The following is a 21,892-nucleotide window of genomic DNA, read 5'->3' as shown; positions in this document are numbered from 1 at the left end:
CTCCTTCAGCAGCCGCTTGTGCCCCCTCCTGCCAGTAAAAGATTCAGAGTCGCCTTTTTCTCGCCGCCAGGCCGGTCGGAAGGCCTGCTTCCAGCTCAGCCAGGCCTCCGCGGCTGCGCCGTCGCGGTGCATTGTGGGCGGAGTAGTTTCCGCCGCGTTTATGGTTGCGTGGTGCGTGGTACGTGAGTGCTGCGGTGAGTGGTTGAATCAAGTGAACTTCGTTTGTGATAGATCCGTACACAGTAGGTGGTCCCCTCGTGGACCTCCCTTCCTTACTTGTATCTTTGGCTCGGCTCAGCTCTTTGCCCCTTCCCCACCTCCATTTCCTTATTTGACGAGTTTGGCGGCCAGGGCCCCTAGACTCGGGCTTTCGCCTCTGCCCTGGCTGCCGGTGGGTCTAGGGTAGGGGGCTTCCGACTTTTCGCCCCTTCTGCAGCCTGGCTCCCGTGGGATCCGGCCCCTTTTCAAGGACAGTTGTGATCCACGTGAGTCAACTGGCCGGTCTTCTTTGTGCATTTTCCTCAGGTTCGCGGACTGGAATATAACAGGCAACAGAGTGTTCCTTCTCTGTCCCCTCGTCCTGGAACTTGCGACCAAGGTTGGATGTCCCCATATCCTTTTTTAATGGAGAAAACTCAACCAAGCTTCGTTGCTGCTAGCCCCAGAAGCATTTGATTTGTATGTGAGAAGCTGAAAATCATCTTTTAGGAAGTTGCGCTTCGAATCTCCGCCCCCTACCCCCAAATCCCTTAATTATGCTATAGAAGTTGGGGCTTTTTGAACATCTCTCTCACAATCTGGTGCTGATTTAACTGCATAATGACTTTCTATTTCACTGGTATTCGAAGCTTTCCTAAACTTTGGAAGAGCAACCCATACCTTGGGCTAGGCCCAGGTCACTCTTCTCTCTCTCTCTTTCTCAAAGACTGTTATGGCATCAGGAACCAAGAGAAGTGGTTTTCTCTTAAAACCGTGTCTCCACAAAATGCCAAAGCAATGAATCTGCTGATTGCCAAAGCCAGATATGTCAGGAAAAAAGATGAGGGCAGTAATAAGCAAGTTTCTGCTGATTCTCCTCACATGTTTGCAGCTGGAGCGGCTAAGAAGAGATCGCAGATGAATCCTCCGAGTAAAGAGCACGTCTTGCCACCTGTGAAGAACATTTTTCAACTCCCGACAAAACCTTTGAATTCAGAGGCGTGGGATAAACTTAAGGAAGATTTCAAAGAAAAGGCTAACTTTGAAAATTGGATCATTTCACAGATGGTTAAATGCCATAGCTCTGTCAATGTGGCCAAATCTGTGCTGGCCTGGGTAGCTGCAAAAAACAATGGTATTATAGGCTATGATTTGCTGGTCAAGTATTTGTATCTCTGCGTTTTTCATAAGCAGACATCAGAAATTATTGATGTTTATGAAATCATGAAAGCCAGATACAAGCGTTTAGAATCTGGAGCGTACACTCTTCTCATCCGGGGATTAATCCATACAGACAGATGGAGAGAGGCCTTGCTGCTGTTAGAGGACATCAAAAAAGTCATGATTCCTTCAAAAAAGAACTATAGTGACTGTATCCAGGGAGCCCTCTTTCATCAAGATGTAAATGTAGCTTGGAATTTGTATCAGGAGTTGTTAGGTCATGATATTGTTCCTATGTTGGAAACATTAAAAGCCTTCTTTGATTTTGGAAAAGACATGAAAGATGATCAGTATTCAAACAAACTGCAAGACATTCTTTTGTATCTAAGAAATAATCAGCTATATCCTGGGGAGTCATTTGCACACAGTATAAAAACATGGTTTGAAAGGTAATTTTGATTTTTGTTTATATGTATATTTTTATTTTAATACCGTTACCTAAAACTAGCCTCCTCCTTTTTTTTTTTATTAGTTGCTGAGAATTGCTCTAGTCAGATTATACTTTTTTCTGTCTCTTAGTAAGATTGTTTCCCCTTTAAGACAAAGTTTTCTTTCTCTTTAAAAAAGTAGCAGCGTAAATAAGTTGTGCTAATCTCTACTCATCACATAAAAAGGAAATTGAACACTTGTTTTTATGTATTTTTTCCTTTTAGAAGGATCATTTATTTTCTGAGGTGTCTAGTATGATGTGAATATTTTCAAATAGCACTTGTGGCTGGAGTTCATAGCAAGAAAACTGGAGCTGTCTTTGGGTCATATTAGTATTTTCATGAGTTCTTCTGAAAACTAGTAACTGGTATGATGTGCACATATATATTCTGTTTAATCTATGCATTTCACCACCTTGAGTAGTTAGAGGGGAGAGAGGAATCCTGCTCAAACCTGATATGTGTTAAAGAAGAAAATCTTCATCCTTCCTGTTTTTGATCATACCATCATTTGAGTGCTCTCTCCAAGGCTCTCCTTTGCTTTCCCTTTGCTTTTATTCATGTTACTGGCTGTGTGTGTGCTGATTTATTTCTTCAGTCTTTTGTTCTCTTATTTCTTTACCACTAATTGGCTTCAGGCTCTTTCCTACAGATTCATTCCTTTTGTCTCTTTTTCTCTTGCTTTTCTGCTATATATTACCTTTACAGAGCTTTGAAGTAGCAATCATGCTTAATTATCTTTCTTAACACATTTATTGAATATCCACAGAGGAGCTAGGTTGTGAAAATCTTGGAATGCGAAGGATTTTGGATTTTAATATGTTATCAAGAGTGCTGGTCTTGGAGTAGTTTTTAAAAAGTAACTGCCAAAACAGTGAGAAAATAAGATTGGAGAGGAATTAAGATTTGAAGCAGGGAGATCTGTTTGGAGGCAATTGTAGGTTTGAATGAGGGATGATGAGATCTTGAATTAAGAACTGGGAAAGGAGAGAAGGCAGTAGAATCAATAGGAATGGATGGTATTATCTGTAAGAGGAAAGAAGAAAGGATAAGTTGATTGAGCAAATAAATCAATAAGTAGTTTTGAATGCTTCCAATTTTAGACTTAGCACTGTGCATGTTCTGTGATGTAAGATCTATTATAATGGCATTCATGACCTAATTGGGAATACAATAGTAGACAGTTATCTCAGAGTGGTGTATAAAATGATAGTGTAAGAGAAGAAATTACTCTGGGCAAGGAACAATCTCTGGCAGCTTTATGGAGAGAGTTAGAGTAAAATTTTTTTTTTTTGGCTGGGCAGTGCGTCATGCGGGATCACGACCTGTGCCCCCTGCATTGGGAGGGCAGAGTCTTAACCTCTGGACCGCCAGGGAAGTCCCTAGAGCTGAGTTTTGATTTAGAGGTCTGGGCTGCTTTCTGGGCAGGTCCTGTGAAGACAGATTTCGAGTTAAAGGTGAGGGTCAGATGACGAGAGAAGCAAAGGGAAGGAGATCCAGAGTAGAGTACCATCAGTTACTTAGCCCCATCACAGTGTAAGCAACCACTCTTCTAATTGAACCGTTCTAGGGAAGTATCCTGAACTTCTCAGAGCTCTTTCCTATGGAGTTTCTAAATACAATGAATATCTTTCTGTTCAGTAGGGATTTGACCCGCTGGTGATTTGGTTTTGCAATCTTTTTTGTAGTGTTCCTGGAGAACAATGGAAAGGACAGTTCACCACAGTCCAGCAAAGGTAAAGGCCAATGTTTTATTTTTAATTTGTTCAATTCAGGTTTAGTAGGTTGTTGTTACTTATTTTTAAAAAATTTAAGAATACCTTAGAAACAGGATAATTAAGTTAGTTAGGATAGCCAAGAAAAAAGTCACGTTTTGCATTTGGAGAATTTGTAGTGCTCAAAATGTTTCTTTCAGTAGGTGCTGTGAGCCTAGTGTGACGCCTCAGAAATGTTTTTCCCTAGAGATTTGGGACCCAGTTGTGTTTTAGGAATGACTTTAAAAACTTTATCTAGGTGCCAGCCATCTACTCTTTTGGGTATTCTGGCACACTATTTTGTTACATTATCTGGATTACAAAAAGTGAGATGTGTATGATGATCACAGAGGTTATAATGTTCTTTTTTTAAACTACCTTCCAATTTCCTCATGTCCTAGAATTATTCATTGTAGAAAAAGTCCTTTTCCAGGACATTATTTAACACATTTAATTGTAATTACAGTGGTCAGTGTTTGGGCTGTGGAAAAACTGTAGAGTCTATTCACCTGAGTTCAGAAGAGTATGAATTTCTCAAGGAAAAAATCATGAGGGATGTGATAGATGGAGGTGACCAATACAAAAAGACGACACCTCAGGTGAGTCTGGAACAGGTCTTGTTGATTCCTGGATTGCTTGTCTTGGGCAGGGGTCGACAATTTTTTTCTGTAAAAGGCCAGATAGTAAGTATTTTAGACTTTGTGGTACGTAACGTCTCTGTTGCAGCTTTTCTACTCTGCTGTTGTAGTGAAAACAGCCACAAAAAATACATAAATGAATACAATAAAACTGTATTCATGAAAATAAGTTGCGGGCTGGATTTGGCACACTGGCCATGGTTGCCAACCTTTAGGAGAGATTGCTTTCGCCTTTCATAGAATAATTGGGTTAGACTGTCATCCATTTATTGAAGTCAATCCTATTTTGTCTGCACACAAGTGCACTTAAGCCAAAAAGATAGATGCTTATTCTTTGTCTAGGTGCTTCCAGAAAACTGTTCAGTAAACTCCCATGAAAACATTATGGTTTCACATAAGTTTTCTAGTCAAGAGAGTTTAAGGTAACTTGACAAAATTATTTCAAAGTCTTCTTTTTATCGAATTTGATTCTCGAAGTCATTCTTAATAGCTTTATTTTGCTAATCTTCAGTACTTTATGTGGCTTTACTAAGATTAAGTTGAAGTAAAATGCTTTTACCTTGGGGAAAGGTTATCCTTGAGGAAAGGCTGCCTATCGTCTCACTGAATGCTTTTTCTTCAAGATACCAAATAAAAACGAGAAGCGAAAATTGTTCTGCCTTCTCACGTTGACTTAAAATTATCAGAAAATGCCCCTAATATGAAGACTTTTAATCCTCAGAATAAAGTCAGAATCTGGTCCATGAAAACATTATCTTCATTTTATGGAATACCTTTTAGCTGACTTTATTGATAAAATTATAGTTAACATTTATTAAATGATCCTAAGAGCTTTATATTCATTATCTTATATCTTATTTAACCCTTACACTACCCTATAAGATACTATTTTATTTCTGTATTACGGATAGAGTGATTGAGACTTCAGGAGGTTAAATATACCCTAGGACGCTCCACTAGTAAAATCAAGGTCAGACTGACCCCAAAACTTTTGCCTTTATACTCTGCTGCCTCTCACTGAATGAAAATTCAATTCGTAGTTCTATATGTACTTGACAGCTGACTGGCTGTAGCAGCTCTTAATGCCTTAGGAATTTCTGCCAGCTAAAATGATTTCAACAAATTTCCTTTCTCTCATCCAATATCTGCTGAACACTTAATGTTTATCTTTGGAAGCAGGTGTTAAGATAGATGCAGGGTTGTGTAAATCATGCTGTTTGCTACCAAAGACTTTACATTTCTTTTGTGGGCTAATTGAACATTCTTCCCATCTTCCAACTTTTTATCTAATAAAATTTTCAACCTAAAGAAAAAGTTAAAAAATAGCACAAGGGACAGCTACATACTCTTTGTCACAGTAACCAGTTATTATTCCACATATGCTTTCTGTCTCTATGTGTGTTTTTATGAACCATTTAAAAGTGAGTTGGTAGACATGTTACCTTAAATATCTCAGCATGTATCTTCTTTTTTTGTTTGTTTTTGGCCATGCCGCCCACCTTGTGAGATCTCAGTTCCCCGACCAGGGATTGAACCCAGGCCACAGCAGTGAAAGCCTGGAGTCCTAACCACTGGACCACCAGGGAACTCCCTGTATCTAAGAATAAGAACATTCTATGTAATTAAATGCTATTATCACATTTAAGACCCTTCACATTAATTCAGTGTCATTTAATAAAAACTGCACATTCAGAAATTCCCAGTTGTTCCCCCAAAATCTATTTTATAACTTTTTTCTTCTGACCCAGGATTGAATCAAGAGTCACTCGTTGCTTTTGGTTGTTATATCTCTCTAAATCCAGAGCAGCGCCTCCCCCCCAACCCTGCCTGTTTTTGTTTTTATGACATTGATTTTTTTTGAAAAGTCTGGGTGGTTTGTCTTGTTCAGGGCTTCTCAAACTTTGTAACTCAGAGTCACTTGAGTATCTGTTTAAAATGCAAATTATGACTCACTTGTCCAGAGTGGGGTCTGAGATTCTGTATTTCGAACAAGCTCCCAGGTGATGGGATTCTGGTCTTTGGACCACTTTTGAGTAGCAAGACTGTGGACTAATTGTCTGATGGCTTTCTCTTCATTAATTCAGTGTAAAAGCTTTTGGGGTATGTTACACAGGCAATGCTGTGTGCTTCTTACTGCATCAGAGCAGTCACATATCAGGTTGCTCTCTGTTGCTGATGCTAAGTTTGATCACTTGATTAAGAGGGTGATTGCCAGATGTCTCCACTGTAAAGGTGCAGTTTTTCCCTTTATAATTTCGCTTTGTAATTTTTGTAATTAAAAATTAGGTAATCTGTGGAGTAATACTTCAAGACTATGCAGATATCCTGTCACCCATTAACTCTTCACCCAGTGTTTTTCACATGACGGAGATGTACTCTGCCTTCAGGATGGTGCAAAGTGATGATTTTCTAGTTCTTTTTTTTTTTTTAAGATGAACGTGTTAGACTCCATTACCATCATTATTCTTTTTGATGCTCGAATTGTCCCAAATTTGGCCTGTGGGAACCCCTGCCAAGCCAGCACCTGTGTGTCTTTGACATCCTCCTAGCAAACCCGCCCCCCAATCAGTTTTTAAGCATTTCTGTGCTTTCTGGCACAAGATGTCCCAGGTTTTCACCTTGAATTGCTCCTGCCTCAGTCGTGGAATCACTAGTTGAATACTTTTGTTTAAGACTCTTAACGGCTAAACATTGCCATAATTTCTTCTTAATGATTCCTTCTGACTGTAATTCTAGACTAATAGAAGGAAGATTTGTTAGTTTTCTCTGCTGACAAAGATTTAGAACCCAGAGCAAAACTTCTCCTCGGAGAATGTTATACTGCAGGAGGAGTTTCAGGCTCCAGACTGGTGAGAATAGCAAAGAGTAGGCATACATTTAATTACCACAATTCACAAAGCAACTGAATATATTCACAGAAGGATTGGGACATTTTATGACAAGGGAAATTGTCTCCTTTTCTCTTTCCAGGTGGTCTCCCCTTTCCTCGCTGCAGCTCCCCAATTCTGTATCCCATTTTTGTGTCATCTGCCTTTCACCTTTAAGCTATTGATTTAACATAATAATAACATTGCGACCATTTATGGAATGATTACTCTATGTCAGGCACTTCTAGGCCTGTTACACTCACAGCACTCAACAATCTTGAAAGGATATCACCAATTTGAAGATGGGGAAGCTCAGGATGAGAACCATATCCATGGTTAACAGGCAGTGAAAGAAGGCATGTGGCTGGATTGGTTCAGGGTTTAGCTTTGGTAATATTGGTGAAGCAGAAGGGGCAGAGATGGATCCAGAGCATTTCTGGTAGATTGAAGTAGAAACAACTCTTTTTGGAACTAGAGGAAACAAATTAAGAATAGTGGATAAGTTAAGTGTGTAGGTACAGCAAAGAGTTTTTCTCTGAAGAGCCGGAGAATTTTCAAATTGGTCATTTGAAAGTGAGAGAATGTTTGATAGTCTGAGAGCGCTTAAGGACAATTTTAAGCCTTGGAAGTTTGGGTTATTTGTGGGAGAACTGAAGAGAGTATCGCTGGGTGGTGCTGAAGTCCCAACAACTACACTTGTAAGGGCATTGATCTGTGAGCCATTTTCAGCAGTCCTGGGCCATCTAGGTAGAGAGAAGGCAGCTGGATGGGATGGGATGAGATTTTGCTAGGGTGGTACCGTCGAGGGAAAAGGGAAGACAGGAGTTGAGGGTGTAGGTGAGAGGGTGGCTTAATTAACGGACCATGAGATCAGGGTTGGTAGAAGGAAGTAAAGATGAGTAGGAGCTCACAGATTAGGAGACAAGGGAGATAAAAGTGGACCGGAATCTCCCTGAGGTTGGAGAGCAAGCATAAAGGGAGTGAGAGTGATTAGTGTCTATTAGCGATTCGATTTGAGAGACGGAGGGCTCTGGAGTGGTGACGAAATCCAGGGTATGAGAGTTAAGCAGATGAAGAAACTGAGAGCCTAAATTGCTAGGTGGTCATCCACAGAGCTAATTAGAGTGTCCATATGATAATTTTTAAAAATAATAACTGCAACCACATTATGGAATGCTTACCAACTGCTGGGCTGGTGATGAAGTCTGTGAGTCCGGTGCCAAATTCTTAATAAACGTACAGATGCCTGGGACAACACAAGGTGATAGCAAAGAGGAGTCAGCAAACTATGGCCCACAGACCAAGTTCACCCTTCCACGTTAAAAAAAAAAAAAAATTATTTATTTATTTATTTTGGCTGTGCCGGGTCTTAGCTGCAGCATGTGGGATCTTTGTTGCAACATGCGGGATCTTTTAGTTGCAGCATGTGGACTTCTTAGTTGTGGCATATGGGCTCTTAGTTGCGGTGTGCATGCAGGATCTAGTTCACCGACCAGGGATCGAACCCGGGCCCCCTGCATTGGGAGCGTGGAGTCTTAACTGCTGGACCACCAGGGAAGTCCCTCTACCAATTGTTTTTGTAAATAAAGTTTTATTGGAACACAGCTACAGTCACTCATTTATATTCGGGCATGCCTCGTTTTATTGCACTTTGCTTTATTGCGTTTTTTAAGAAATTGAAGGTTTGTGGCAGCAATGCGTTGAGCAAGTCTATTGGCGCCATTTTTCCAACAGCATTTGCTCACTGTGTGTCTCTGACACATTTTGGTAATTCATGCAATATTTCAAACTTTTTCATTATTATGGTATTTGTTATGGTCATTCATGATCAGTGGTCTTCGATGTTACTATTGCAAAACGATGATGACCCACTGAAGGCTTAGATGATGGTTAGGATTTTTAAACTAAGGTATGTACATTTTTTAAAGATATAATGCTATTGCACACTTAATAGACTGCAGTATAATGTAAACATAACTTTTAAAACAATTTTTATTGGACTATAGTTGATATACAGTGTTGTGTTACTTTCTGCTGTACAGCAAAGTGAATCAGTTATACATATACATATATCCACTCTTTTTTAGATTCTTTTCCCATATAGGTCATTACAGAGTATTGTTTTTTGTTTTGTTTTTTTCTTTTTGACCACACTGCGCAGCATGCGGGATCTTAGTTCCCCGACCAGGGATCGAACCCATGCCCCCTGCGGTGGAGCGTGGAGTCTTAACTACTGGACTGCCAGGGAAGTCCCATTACAGAGTATTGAGTAGAGTTCGCTGTGCTATATAGTAGGTCCTTATTAGTTATCTATTTTATATATAGTAGTGTATATATGTCGATTCCAATCTCCCAATTTATCCCTCTCTCCCTTCCCCCCTGGTAACCATAAGATTGTTTTCTACATCTGTAACTCTATTTCTGTTTTGTAAATAAGTTCATTTGTACCATTTTTTTAGATTCCACTAACATAACTTTTTACATGCACTGGGAAACCAAAAAATTTGTATGACTCGCTTTATTGTGATATTTGCTTTATTGTGGTGGTCTGGAACTGAACCAAACATGTATGCCTGTCTTGTTTGTGGCTTCTTTTGCCCCCGCAGAGTTGGGTAGGTACAAAAGAGACCATGGGCCTGCAAAACCTAAACTATTTACCATCTGGCCCTTTACAGAAAACAATTTGCTGACCCCTGGTATATATGAACATCATAAGCCTCAGTTGAGGTGGAGAAGTAGCAACTTTGAAGGCGCAGTGGGGACTAGGAAAGGGTCTCTCCTTTCCCCTCAGTCCTATAGCATGCTTTGAGAGAATGAGCAGATACCACTTCAGAACTAAGTAAGGAGACTTCCCTGGTGGTCCAGTGGTAAAGGATCTGCCTTACAATGCAGGGGATGCAGATTCGATCCCTGGTCTGGGAACTAAGATCCCACATGCTGTAGGGCAACTGAGCTCGCATGCCTCAACTAGAGAGCCTGCGTGCTGCAAACTACAGAGCCCACATGCTCTGGAACTCGCACACCACAACTACAGAGCCCATGCGCCCTGGTGCCTGCGCGACACAACCAGAGAGAGAAAACCCGCGTGCCACAACTAGAGAGGAGCCCACGCACACGCCGCAACGAAAGATCCCTCCTGCCTCAAGGAAGATCCTGTGTGCCGCAACTAAGATGTGACGCAGCCAAAAATAAATAAAATAAATAAATAATAAATAAATCTTAAAAAAAAAAAAAGAACAAAGTAAGGGGTCATTGATGATCTTAGGAAGAGCAGTGTCAATAGTACACCGAGGGCCAAAGCCAGCCAGGTTATAACAACTGAGTGAACACACATTGAGGTTAAACTTTCCTTTTGAGAAGTTTAGATGAAAACAGGAAGAAGGCAATGGGATAGTGGTGGCTAGAGTTTGGTAGAGGTCAAGGGATGGTTTAGGGAGATGGGAGAGATGTGCATGTTCATAAGATGAAGAAAGGGTTGTCAGTAAAGATAAAAACGTTGAGTAAGCAGGACAAGTAGAGAGAATGCATTACTGATGAGCAAGGTTCAAAAGTAGGAGGGGTTGCCAAAAAGAGCACAGATGGGGAAGTTAGAAATGAAAGAAACCTCTCTGAGACTAGAATAGAAAGAAGATGGGTGTGGATACAGATATATAGATAGGAGGCAAGAAGGCTGAGGGTAATGACATGTGCTGTGTTCAGTGGGATGCAAGGTGAGAGATGGGCATCAGTGGAGGACTAGAGAGAGTGAAGAAGGCTTGGGATGGTGCTTGAGAGGAATGGCAGAGATGCTAACTCAAGCAGAAGGATGTGGCAGGGAGTGGGGTGCTGAGACTTGAGTCATTGAAGTTGTAGGCATCACTCTCTGAATATGTGCTTTAATATTTTTCCAACAGAGCATGGCTCACCCAGAGTAGTAGTGAAGACAAAATGTAGCATTGGTTCAGATTTTGGGTTTTGTTGGTTAGATGTGGCAACGTAATAGGGAGCAGAGGAAGGTAGTTCTGATAGAATAGTTAACACAATCACCATGGGGCCCAAACTAGATAGGGAAGGAAATAAGGCCAGAGAGCACTTGTCTGGGAGGGCTCTGGGGCTCGTAGTCTCACTGTGGAGTAAAAGAGAAGGTACAGTGACAATAAGGGAATGAAAACTGGAAGGCTGAGGTCAGAGAGCAAGTGACTAAAAATTTGAGACTAAGATTTCAGAGGACAAGCCATTCCGGGCCCTGTCCAGATCCAGGGTAGGGCTCTCAGGGTGTGCCATGTGCCCCAGGGTAAAGTTCAGCTCCAGAGTGTCATTTCCCCCGAATTTTTCATCTTGTGTTTTTTTTGCTTACTATGTGTGTTAATTTGCTAGGGCGGCCATAACAAAATACCACAGATGGAGTGGTTTAAACAACAGGAATTTATTTTTGCACAGTTCCAGCATCAAAGTATAGGCAGGTTTGGTTTCTCCTGAGGTTTTTTTTCTCTCCTTGACTTGCAGATGGCCCCCCTCTTGGTTTGTCCTCACAAAGACTTCCCCTGCGCTCAGGCATCTGCAGGTGTCTCTTTGTGTGTCCAAATTTCTTTTTCACATGAGAACACCAGTCAGATTGGATTAGGGCCCATCCTTATAATCTCATTTTACCTTAATCACCTCTTTAAAGGCCTTATCTTCAAATGCAGTCACATTGAGAGGTACTAAGGGTTAGGACTTCAACATACAAATTCTGAGGAGGCCACAGTTCAGTCTATAACACCATTCATTGCAAATATGTATTAAAACTATATTGTGTTCAGCATTTTAAGTTATTTTGTACTGGGAACAAACAGTTGGAACTTCTTTCAATATTACTTTTTAAAGCTTGTTTATAATTTGGGAATGTGAGGTATAAACCAAGGAGTAAGTACTAATCCATGTTGAGTTTGTCTACTTAAGAAAAATGTATGATTTCAGCTCACCTCCATAAGCATCTAAAAAGAGCATTATCAGAATTGTTTCAGGCTTATATGTTTTTACCAAGTAGTACGCTTTTGTTCAAAACAAAATAAATGAGATGGCACCCTTTAATGAAATGGTTCTCAACCTCAGCTGCTTGTTATAATAGTTCAGGGGATGTTTAAAAATTACTGATGCTCAGACCCCACCCCCTAGAGATTTTGGTTTTAAGTGTACAGTTCAGTAGTATTAAATACATTCACATTATTGTGCAGCCGTCAACCACCATCCATCCCCATAACTTTTTTCATCTTGTAAAACTGAAACTCTATTAAACAATAACTCCTCATTCTCCCCTCCTCCCATCCTCTGGCAACCACCATTGTACTTTCTGTCATTATGGTTTTGACTACAAGTACCTCATGTGAGTGGAATCATACAGTATTTGTCTTTTTGACTGACTTATTTCATTTAGCATAAGGTCCTCAAGGGTCATCCATGTTGTAGCGTATTACAGAATTCTCTTCCTTTTTAAGACTGAATAATATTCCATAGTATGCTTATACCATATTTTGTGTATCCATTCTTCCATCAGTGGACGCTTGGGTTGCTTCCACTTTTTAGCTATTGTGAATAATGCTGTTATGAACATGGGTCTTTGAGACCCTGCTTGCAATTCTTTTGGATATATACTGAAAAGTGGAATTGCTGAGTCATATGCTACGTCTATTTTTAATATTTTGAGGAACCTCCATACTGTGTTCCACAGTGGCTGTATTATTTTACATTCACACCAATAGTGGGCAAGGGTTCCAATTTCTCCGCATCCTTGCTAACACTAGTTGTTTTCCTTTTCTTTTTGGTAGTAGCTATCCTAATGGGTGTGAGGTGGTGTCTCATTATAGTTTTGATTTGCATTTCTCTAATGATTAGTGATGTTGAGCATCTTTTCGTGTGCTTATTGGCCATTTGGCTGTCTTCTTTGGAGAAATGTCCATTCAAGTCCTTTGCCCATTTCTGAATGGGGCTTGGGGTTTTTGTTGTTGAGTTTTAGGTTTTTGTTGTTGAGTTTTCTCTATATTTCAACTATTTTTCCCTATATATGATTTGCAACTATTTTCTCCCATGCTGTGGGTTGCCTTTTTATTCTGTTAATAGTGTCTTTTGATGCACAAAATTTTTAAAATTATCATGAAGTCCAGTTTGTTTATTTTTTCTTTTGTTTCCTATGCCTTTGGCATCATATCTAAGAAAATCATTGTCAAATCCAACGTTGTGAAGCTTTTGTTCTGTTTTTGTCTCTAAGAGTTTAATTGTTTTAGATCTTACATTTAGGTCCTGGCTCCATTTTGAGTTAATTTTTGTATATGGTATTAGGTAAGGGTCAAACTTCATTTTTTTGTGAGTAGATATCCAGTTTTCTCAGCACCATTTGTTGAAAAGACTGTCCTTTCCCAATTGAATGGTCTTGGCACTCTTGTTAAAAGTCATTTTTAAAATATATGAGAGGGTCTGGATTTATTTCTGTTCCATTGGTCTATACGTCTATTTTTATGCCAATACCACACTGTTTTAATTACTGTAGCTTGATAGTAAGTTTTGAACTCATTAAGGGTGGCTCCCCCAGTTTTGTTTTTGATTTTCCAAGATTGTTTTGGCTATTCAGGGTCCCTTGAGATTCCATTTGAATTTTGGGATGGGTTTTTCTATTTCTGCCACACACACACACAAAAAGTCATTGGGATTTTGATAAGGATTGTATTGATTCTGTAGATTGCTTTGGGTAATGTTGACATTTTAACAGTATTGAGTCTTCTGATTCATGAACATGGGATTTATTTCCATTTACTTTCAGCAGTGTTTTGTAGTTTTCATTGTACAGGTTTTTCACCTCCTTGGTTAAGTTTATTCCTAGGTATTCTTTTTGATGCTATTATAAATAGAATTGCTTCTGTAATTTTCTTTTCAGATTGTTCATTATTAGTCTATAGAAATGCAACTGATTTTTGTGTGTTGACTTTATATCCTGCTACTTTGCTGAATTGATTTATTACTTCTGACAGTTTGTGTGTGTGTGTGTGTGTGTGTGTGTGTGTGTGTGTGTGTGTACTTTTATGGTTTTCTCTATATAAGATCATATCATCTGCAAACAAAGACAATTTTACTTCTTTTCCAGTTTGGATGCCTTTTGTTATTATTTTTTTTTCCCCCTTGCTTAACTGCTCTGGCTAGAACTTCCAGTACTGTGTTAAGTAGAAGTGGTGCAAGGGGGCATCCTTGCCTTGGTCCTGATCTAGTCCTGAGGAAAAGCTTTCAGTCTTTCACCATTGAGTATGATGTTGGCTGTCAGTTTTTATATATGGCTTTTATGTTGAGTTAGTTTCCTTCTATTCCTAGTTTGTCAAGTATTTTTTGTTTGTTTTTTTGTTTGCTTTTTTAATGAAAGAGTGTCAAATGTTGTTAAATGCTTTTTCTGCATTATTTGAGATGATCATGTGTTATTTTCCTTGTTCTGTTTATGTGGTGTATTATATTGATCAATTTTCATATATGGAATATCCTTGCATTCCAGGAATAAAGCCCACTTGGTAATGGTGAATAGTCCTTTTCATATGCTGCTGAATTTTGCTTGCTAGTATTTTGTTGAAGATTTTTACATCAGTATTTATAGTTTTCCTTTCTTGTAGTTTAAAGACACTTTAGTATCAAGTTAACGCTGGCCTCGAAGAATGAGTTGAGAAGTGTTCCCTCTTTAATTTTTCGAAAAGTTTAAGAAGGATTGGTATTTGTTCTTCTTTAAACGTTTAGTAGAATTCACCTGTGAACCATCAGGTCCAGGATTTCTTTTTGTTGGGAGATTTTTAAATTACCAATTCCCTCTCCTTACTAGTTACAGGTATATTCAAATTTTCTTCTTCTTGTTGATTATACCTCTTTGTCTGCATCTCTGTGCATCTCTGTGATCAGAGATGCAATCAGAGCACAAATCCCCAATATTTGGAGGACAGGGTCCTTTTTGACCACCCTGGCTCCCATAAGCTGTGAGCAGACTGCTTCAGGAACATGTGTACAGCTGCCTGCCATGTGGCTTGGGATGAGAGGTGGGTAGCTATTGCTGTTCTAAGAGCTAAAACTGATTAAATTAACCACTGTTCATCATGTAAGGCTTCCCCTGGAAGTTGCAAGCCTTCAACAGACTTCAGAGTTGCAAATTGTTACAAGATCAGACAGATTCTGTCAGTGCACTGTTGTCTAGTCTGTCTAGGGAGATTGATTCCTGGTGTACTTTTCTCTGCCATCTTCCCCTCAAATTGATGAGTTTTGACACGTGTATACACCTGTGGAACTGTCAGTGCTGTCAAGATAATGAATATATCTATCAACGTCAAAAGTTTCCTGCCACTTTATAATGACTCCCTCTTGTACCCACATACCACTCACTCTTGCCACCTCAGATAAACACCATGGGAATCATATAATATATAGTCTTTTTTTGTCTGACTTCTTTAATTCATAATTATTTTGAGAATTCACTTATGTTTTGTGTCTCATTCATTCATTTTTATTGCTGAGTAGTATTCCATTGTGTGGCTATATCACAGCTGTAAATTCATTCACCTGTTAATGGGTGTTTGGGTTATTTCCAGTTTGGGGCTATTACAAATAAAGCTAATAACATTTTGTACAAGTCTTTGTACTTTGTGCTTTTGTATTTGTTTCCTAGGGCTGCTGTAACAAAGTACTTCAGCCTGGGTGGCTTAAAATGACAGACATTTATTCTCTCACATTTCTGGAGGGTAGAAGTCTGAAATCAGGGTGTTGGCAGGACCGGTCTCCTTCTGATGACTCTGGGGAGATTCTTCCCTTTTCCTAGCTTCAGAAACTCCCAGCTTCTGGCAGTGCTTGGTGTTTCTTGGCTTTTAACTGCATCACTCCACTCCTCCTCTTCTTCTCTATGTGTCATCTCTTCTTTTTTTTTTAATTTATTTTTTATTTTTTGCTACTTTGGGTCTTTGTTGCTACGCATGGGCTTTCTCTAGTTGCAGCGAGTGGGGGTACGTGAGCGGGCCTCTCATTGCGGTGGCTTCTCTTGTTGCAGAGCACGGGCTCTGGGCGCATGGGCTTCAGTAGTTGTGGCACGTGGGCTCAGTAGTTGTGGCTCACGGGCTCTAGAGTGCAGGCTCAGTAATTGTGGCTCACGGGCCTAGCTGCTCCGCGGCATGTGGGATCCTCCCAGACCAGGGCTCGAACCCGTGTCCCCTGCATTGGCAGGCAGATTCTTAACCACTGTGCCACCAGGGAAGCCCCGTCATCTCTTCTTATAAGGACATCAGCCATTTGATTTAGGGCCCACTCTATCCCAGTATGACCTCATCTTAACTAATAACATTTGTGAAGATCTCCTTTTGGATAAGGTCACATTCCAGGTAGACATGAATTTTAGAGGGGACACTATTTAACCCACTACAACTTTTCTTTCTGTTGGGTACACATCTAGGAGCGGAATGGCCGGGTCTTATGGTAGGTATGTGTGTGGCTTTTTAAGAAACTGCCAAACTGTTTTCCAAAGTGGTTGTCCCATTTTACATTTCTACCAGCAGTGTGAGGGGGTTATAGTTGCTCCACATCCTGGCCAGCACTTAACATGAAGGTCAGTCTCTTCACTTATAGCCATTCTAATGGATGTGAAGTGGTATCTCATTGTGGTCTTAATGTACATTTTACTAATAACTAACAATGTTGAGCATCTTTTCATGTACTGAATTGCTGTCCATATATCTTCTTTGGTGAGGTGGGGTTTAGATCTTTCGCCCATTTAGAAAATTTGGTTGTTTTCTTATTATTGAGTTGTAAGAGTGACTCTAGGTGCAAGTCCTGTGTCAGATACATCTTTTGCACATATTTTGTCTCAGTCTGGCTTGCCTTTCATTTTCACAAAATAGAGATTCTGATTTAATTGCTCTGGTTTGGGGCCCAGGCATCAGGGCTTTCAAAAACTCCCAGATGATTTTAAAGTGCAGTGGGGTCAGAACCACTGCTTCTAATGTGAGATTTTGAAGAACCCTAATGTGTGTATGATAGCTTCTTTTCTACAGGATAATTTTGGGTGAAAACCATAGTCATAGGTAAATTGTTAGTTTTTCTGTTTTAAAACCTTAATTTACTGTGCTTAGACATCACAACCAGCAGATGGCAATAGTGTAACATGTAAAAGATTATTCTAGGTTGTAGCCAGGTCAGTCAGGTTAAAGGATTTGATGAGCTTCTTTATCTTTCTTAAACTGAAAGATATCTGTGTAATTTTTGTTTGTCAAGTTAGTTATAGTAGATAAAGAGGGGAGCTGTATATGTAAATTTTAAGTGAGTGAAGCAGAACTCCAAATAATATCTGTGTACTACTGATTCAACTACATGAAACTCATTGACATCAATGAAGATAAAAAAGGTGAATTTGGAGCTATGTGGACAGTGTTAGTTTAATATCAGTAAGATTTTTTTTTCCTCTCATTTTCCTTCATTCTAACAATAACATTAAATTACAGCCTTTTTTTTCGTATTCAGCTGTTCAGGTATGAACTTGTCTTTATTTAATCTTCTTGTTAGGGAAAATTTGAAACATGCAAAAGTAGAGAGACTAGAATAACAAAATCCTAGCTCAATGATTTTTTTTATTAATTTATTTAATTTATTTATTTTTGGCTGCGTTGGGTCTTCGTTGCTGCATGCGGGTTTTTCTCTAGTTGCGGCGAGTGGGGGCTACTCTTCGTTGCGCACGGGCTTCTCATTGCAGTGGCTTCTTTTGTTGCAGAGCATGGGCTCTACGCGTGTGGGCTTCAGTAGTTGTGGCACTCAGGCTCAGTAGTTGTGGCTCACAGGCTCTAGAGCTCAGGCTCAGTAGTTGTGGCGCACGGGCTTAGTTGCTCCGTGGCATGTGGGATCTTCCCGGACCAGGGGTTGAACCTGTGTTCCCTGCATTGGCAGGCGGATTCTTAACCACTGCGCCACCAGGGAAGTCCCAAGCTCAATGATTATTAACTCACGGCCACTCGTATTTCATTTATACTCCCACCGTTCCTCCCTTGCCACTCAGATAATTGTAAAGCAAATCTGAGCTTAATCATTTGTCCTATAAATTGTAAATTCATTTTTAAGCAACTTTCTTTGTATCTCTTATCTTAAGAAATACTCCTTTGTAGAGTGATATTTTTCTTATAGAGTAGGAAGTCCTTTAGAATAGCAATTCTCAAATGTTTTGGTCCCAAGACCCTTTTACATTCTTAAAATTAAGGACTCCTGAGAGCTTTTGTTCATGTGGGATTGTACCGTTTGATAATAACGGGATTAGAAATTAAAACTGAGAACCTTAAAAATATATATATATTTTTAAATTAATTAATTAATTAATTTTTGGTTGCGTTGGGTCTTCGTTGCTGCGCGTGGGCTTTCTCTAGTTGCCGTGAGCGGGGGCTACTCTTCGTTGCAGTGCACGGGCTTCTCATTGCGGTGGCTCCTCCTGCTGCAGAGCACGGGCTCCAGGCGCGCAGGCTTCAGTAGTTGTGGCACATGGGCTCAGTAGTTGTGGCTTGCGGGCTCTAGAGCACAGGCTCAGTAGTTGTGGCGCACAAGCTTAATTGCTCCGCGGCATCCTCCCAGACCAGGGCTCGAACCCGTGTCCCCTGCATTGGCAGGTGGATTCTTAACCACTGTGCCACCAGGGAAGCCCTAAAGATATTTTTAATTTAAAATAACAATATAAAAACTATTACGTGTGAACATAAGTAATACCTTTTCTCAATAATAATTCTGTCATCTAAACAAAAGCAGTATGTGAGATGAGAGGCATTGTCTTACATATTTGTAAATCTTTTTAATTATCTGGCTCAATAGAAGACAGCTGAATTTTTATATCGGCTTCTGTATTCAGTCTGTTGTGGTTTGTTATTCTGCTGGAAGCATATGAAGAAAATGGAGGCTCATAGAGATAGGTAGTCTAAAAGGGTGAAAGTATTTTATTGGCATTTTCAGATAATTGTTGTTATTCTTCTCTGATATTATACCAAATCTCCACTGCACACTTGTAAGCAAATGAGCATGAAAAAGGCAGATAGTATCTTAGTATTACTATAAAAATAGTTTTTAACCTTACAGATCCCTTGAAAAGGTCTTAAAGATGCTCAGGGGTCCTCACACCAGAGTTGAAGAACCACTGCTCCAGAAATACTCTGCTTTAGATGTGGTTTCCTTTTTCTTTCTATTTGAAAAGTTTAAGTAAAATTTATTTTCCTCAATTTTATTATACAAACATATTAACAAAGGAAGTTAAAACAAAAACAAAACAAAACAATCTTACTACTCAGCGTATCTTGTATTTACTTTCTTTTATCCTCTTTTAGTTCTTATTCTTATTTCATCATCTTCTTTCACTTTCCAAAATGGAAAATAAAAATAATATTTATTAATTATAAAAAATTTTCTGTTGAAATAGACAACTGAAAAGAAAGAAATAGTAGCCCACCACGGTCCTCTCATTTTGAACTTTTAGTGGAGCTCTTTCTTTGGGTAACTTTTAATGAAACTTTAATCATGATAGCAGTCCCCCATAATCCTGTGATTTAGAACTTCTTAAATAAAACTTTAATGACTTGGGATTCTGTTTTCTAGAAAAGAAATTGGAGGAAGGCAAATTGCCTGTAGTACATTTAATTGAGTTTTTAGGGTTAAGTTTAAATCAAACCATTTGTTCTGCTTGATAATATCTCTTCAGTTAATTGACAAAAGGGAGGCCTTCTGGTGTTTCTCTTAACTACAGATTTAAGACAGCACATGTGACCCAAATGAAATGTCAGTATAAAAACTGATCTAATGTAGGTTTTTTGTTTTGTTTTTTTAAATTTGAGAGTGGCAGCTGCAAACTATGAAAGATGTGAACCAGCTGAGCTCTTCATCACAGTCTTCAGAACCTTCCACTCTCATCTTCTGTGGGTTTGAAGACTTGGTTATCTCTAAGATGCATATGAGGTTTTCCCCCAGATTTAAAAAAAAAATGTTGAGTGGTAAATGGCAAACTTTGGGGATTTGGTAGTTAAAAAAAACTGAGAAATTTAACGATTTGCAAAGTATAGTTTTAAAACCATGTGTTCTGAAGTCTGTTTATAAAAAGCCCATTAATGGATAAATGGTCCTCAACTTGCGAACATTTTACCCAGTACATACTTAATTAATCACTAATGCTCTTCCCCACTTCCTCTTCTTCGGCTCCACAATTAAAAACTAGAAAACAGGCATGTGATCTCTGGATCATCCAGGTGTATTGGTGCAAGAATTGTGGCCAAAAATGTGAAACTTCTAGAAAAATCAGTGATTTCAGAAGCCCAGGAAGGGTAAAAATGTGAAAAGAGAAGCAGGCTGACTCCTTGCAGTGGCCTTCTTAACATCAAACATTTCCATTTCTTCATCCTTCATTTGCTCTAAGATAGCACTTGCTGAAATTCTACCACTTGGGATCCAATCGTTTTCATGAGAATTAGCTTGAAGCAGTGCATTTCCTCCTGATGGCTAGCTGAGTTCTGCTTTACAAGGGAAGGAGAATTGTGTGTGGGTGTGGTTGGTTGCTGCTGTTTTAGATTTGGGTGGGTGATTTTTAGACGTGGAGAACATTTACGGGGGGCAGCTCTGGGGAGGATGCTTGAGTGGGAGGTCTCATGTAGGTTACAGTGCTGGAGGCAGAGGGACAGAAGCACCTTTAGTTGAGGAAGTTTGAACAGGGGAGGAGTGTGCTAGGAGAAACTTATTTTTTTCTTAGGCCAAGGGCAAGAAAGCCTGGTCTTTTTTACACCCTGTGATCTTTTCTCCCTCAGATGCAGGCTACTACTATTATTATTATTTTTTAAAATAAATTTATTTATTTATTTTTGGCTGCGTTGGGTCTTCGTTGCTGCGCGCGGGCTTTCTCTAGTTGCGGTGAGCGGGGGCTTCTCTTCGTTGTGGTGGGCGGGCTTCTCATTGCAGTGGCTTCTCTTGTTTCGGAGCTTGGGCTCTAGGCGCGCGGGCTTCAGTAGTTGCAGCATGTGGGCTCAGTAGTTGTGGCTCGCTGGCTCTAGAGCGCAAGCTCGGTAGTTGTGGCGCATAGGCTTAGCTGCTCCGCAGCATGTGGGATCTTCCTGGACCAGGGATCGAATCCGTGTCACCTGCATTGGCAGGTGGATTCTTAACCACTGCGCCACCAGGAAAGCGCAAGGCTATTACTATTATTGTTATATTGTAGCCCCATGATATAGTTTGGCACGGAAACCAAATCATTTTTTATAAATTTGTATTTATGGGAAAAAGTATTTTGAGTTCTAAGTAACCGTTTTGTAAATGAATTTTTTTTTTTTTTTTTTTTTTTTTTTTGCTTAGAAAATGCTTCCTCAGATTTCTGATTCAGTTTTTGTTTCACTGTTGACTAAAGGTATCAATTTTTATTGCCTTTTCATTTGTTCTCCCTAGAGGATAGAATAGTATAAATAAGACAGAAGATTAGAAAGGATAGCACATGGGTACTGAAGGCTGACAGCTTACTTCTGAGGGAAGAGAAAACTGCCAATGTGAAAGAGCAGCTGCTGAGATGTTGAGAATAATGACAAAGGCCTCTTCCATTCTCTACAGCACCAGACGCCTGATCTTTATACAGATGCCCCTCTTGCATTCTTTCTTATCTCAGTAAATAGAACTTTCTTCTTCTGGTTATTCAGATATCAAAAATGGCAGTCAACCTTGACTCCCCTCTTTCCTTCATACCCCACCGCCAATCTACCAGAAAATCCTGTTGATTTACTTCAGGGTGTATCTGACCACTTCTCATCACCTTTACTACTACCACTTTG

General features: G+C 39.7%; 1 protein-coding gene across 3 annotated transcripts in view; it reads left to right on the top strand.

The window, feature by feature from the left end:
• The first annotated feature begins 142 nt into the window (after window positions 1–142).
• Window positions 143–21,892, top strand: part of PRORP (protein only RNase P catalytic subunit) — a 120,570-nt gene continuing 98,820 nt past the window's right edge. Inside the window, exons 1-4 of one of the 3 annotated variants that reach the window (XM_082452131.1) lie at window positions 143–194; window positions 526–1,808; window positions 3,536–3,583; window positions 4,068–4,200. In XM_082452131.1, the coding sequence (XP_082308257.1) occupies window positions 820–1,808; window positions 3,536–3,583; window positions 4,068–4,200 (1,170 nt within the window). In that variant the 5' untranslated portion in view covers window positions 143–194; window positions 526–819. Of the gene's footprint in view, window positions 1,809–3,535; window positions 3,584–4,067; window positions 4,201–21,892 lie in introns of all 3 variants that reach the window. The other 2 variants (XM_082452132.1, XM_082452133.1) reach the window with 2 other exon arrangements.

Source organism: Balaenoptera physalus (genome assembly GCF_965194825.1).
Source record: "Balaenoptera physalus genome assembly, chromosome: 2".
Taxonomy (NCBI): domain Eukaryota; kingdom Metazoa; phylum Chordata; class Mammalia; order Artiodactyla; family Balaenopteridae; genus Balaenoptera; species Balaenoptera physalus.
This window is presented reverse-complemented; position numbering and strand designations above follow the sequence as displayed.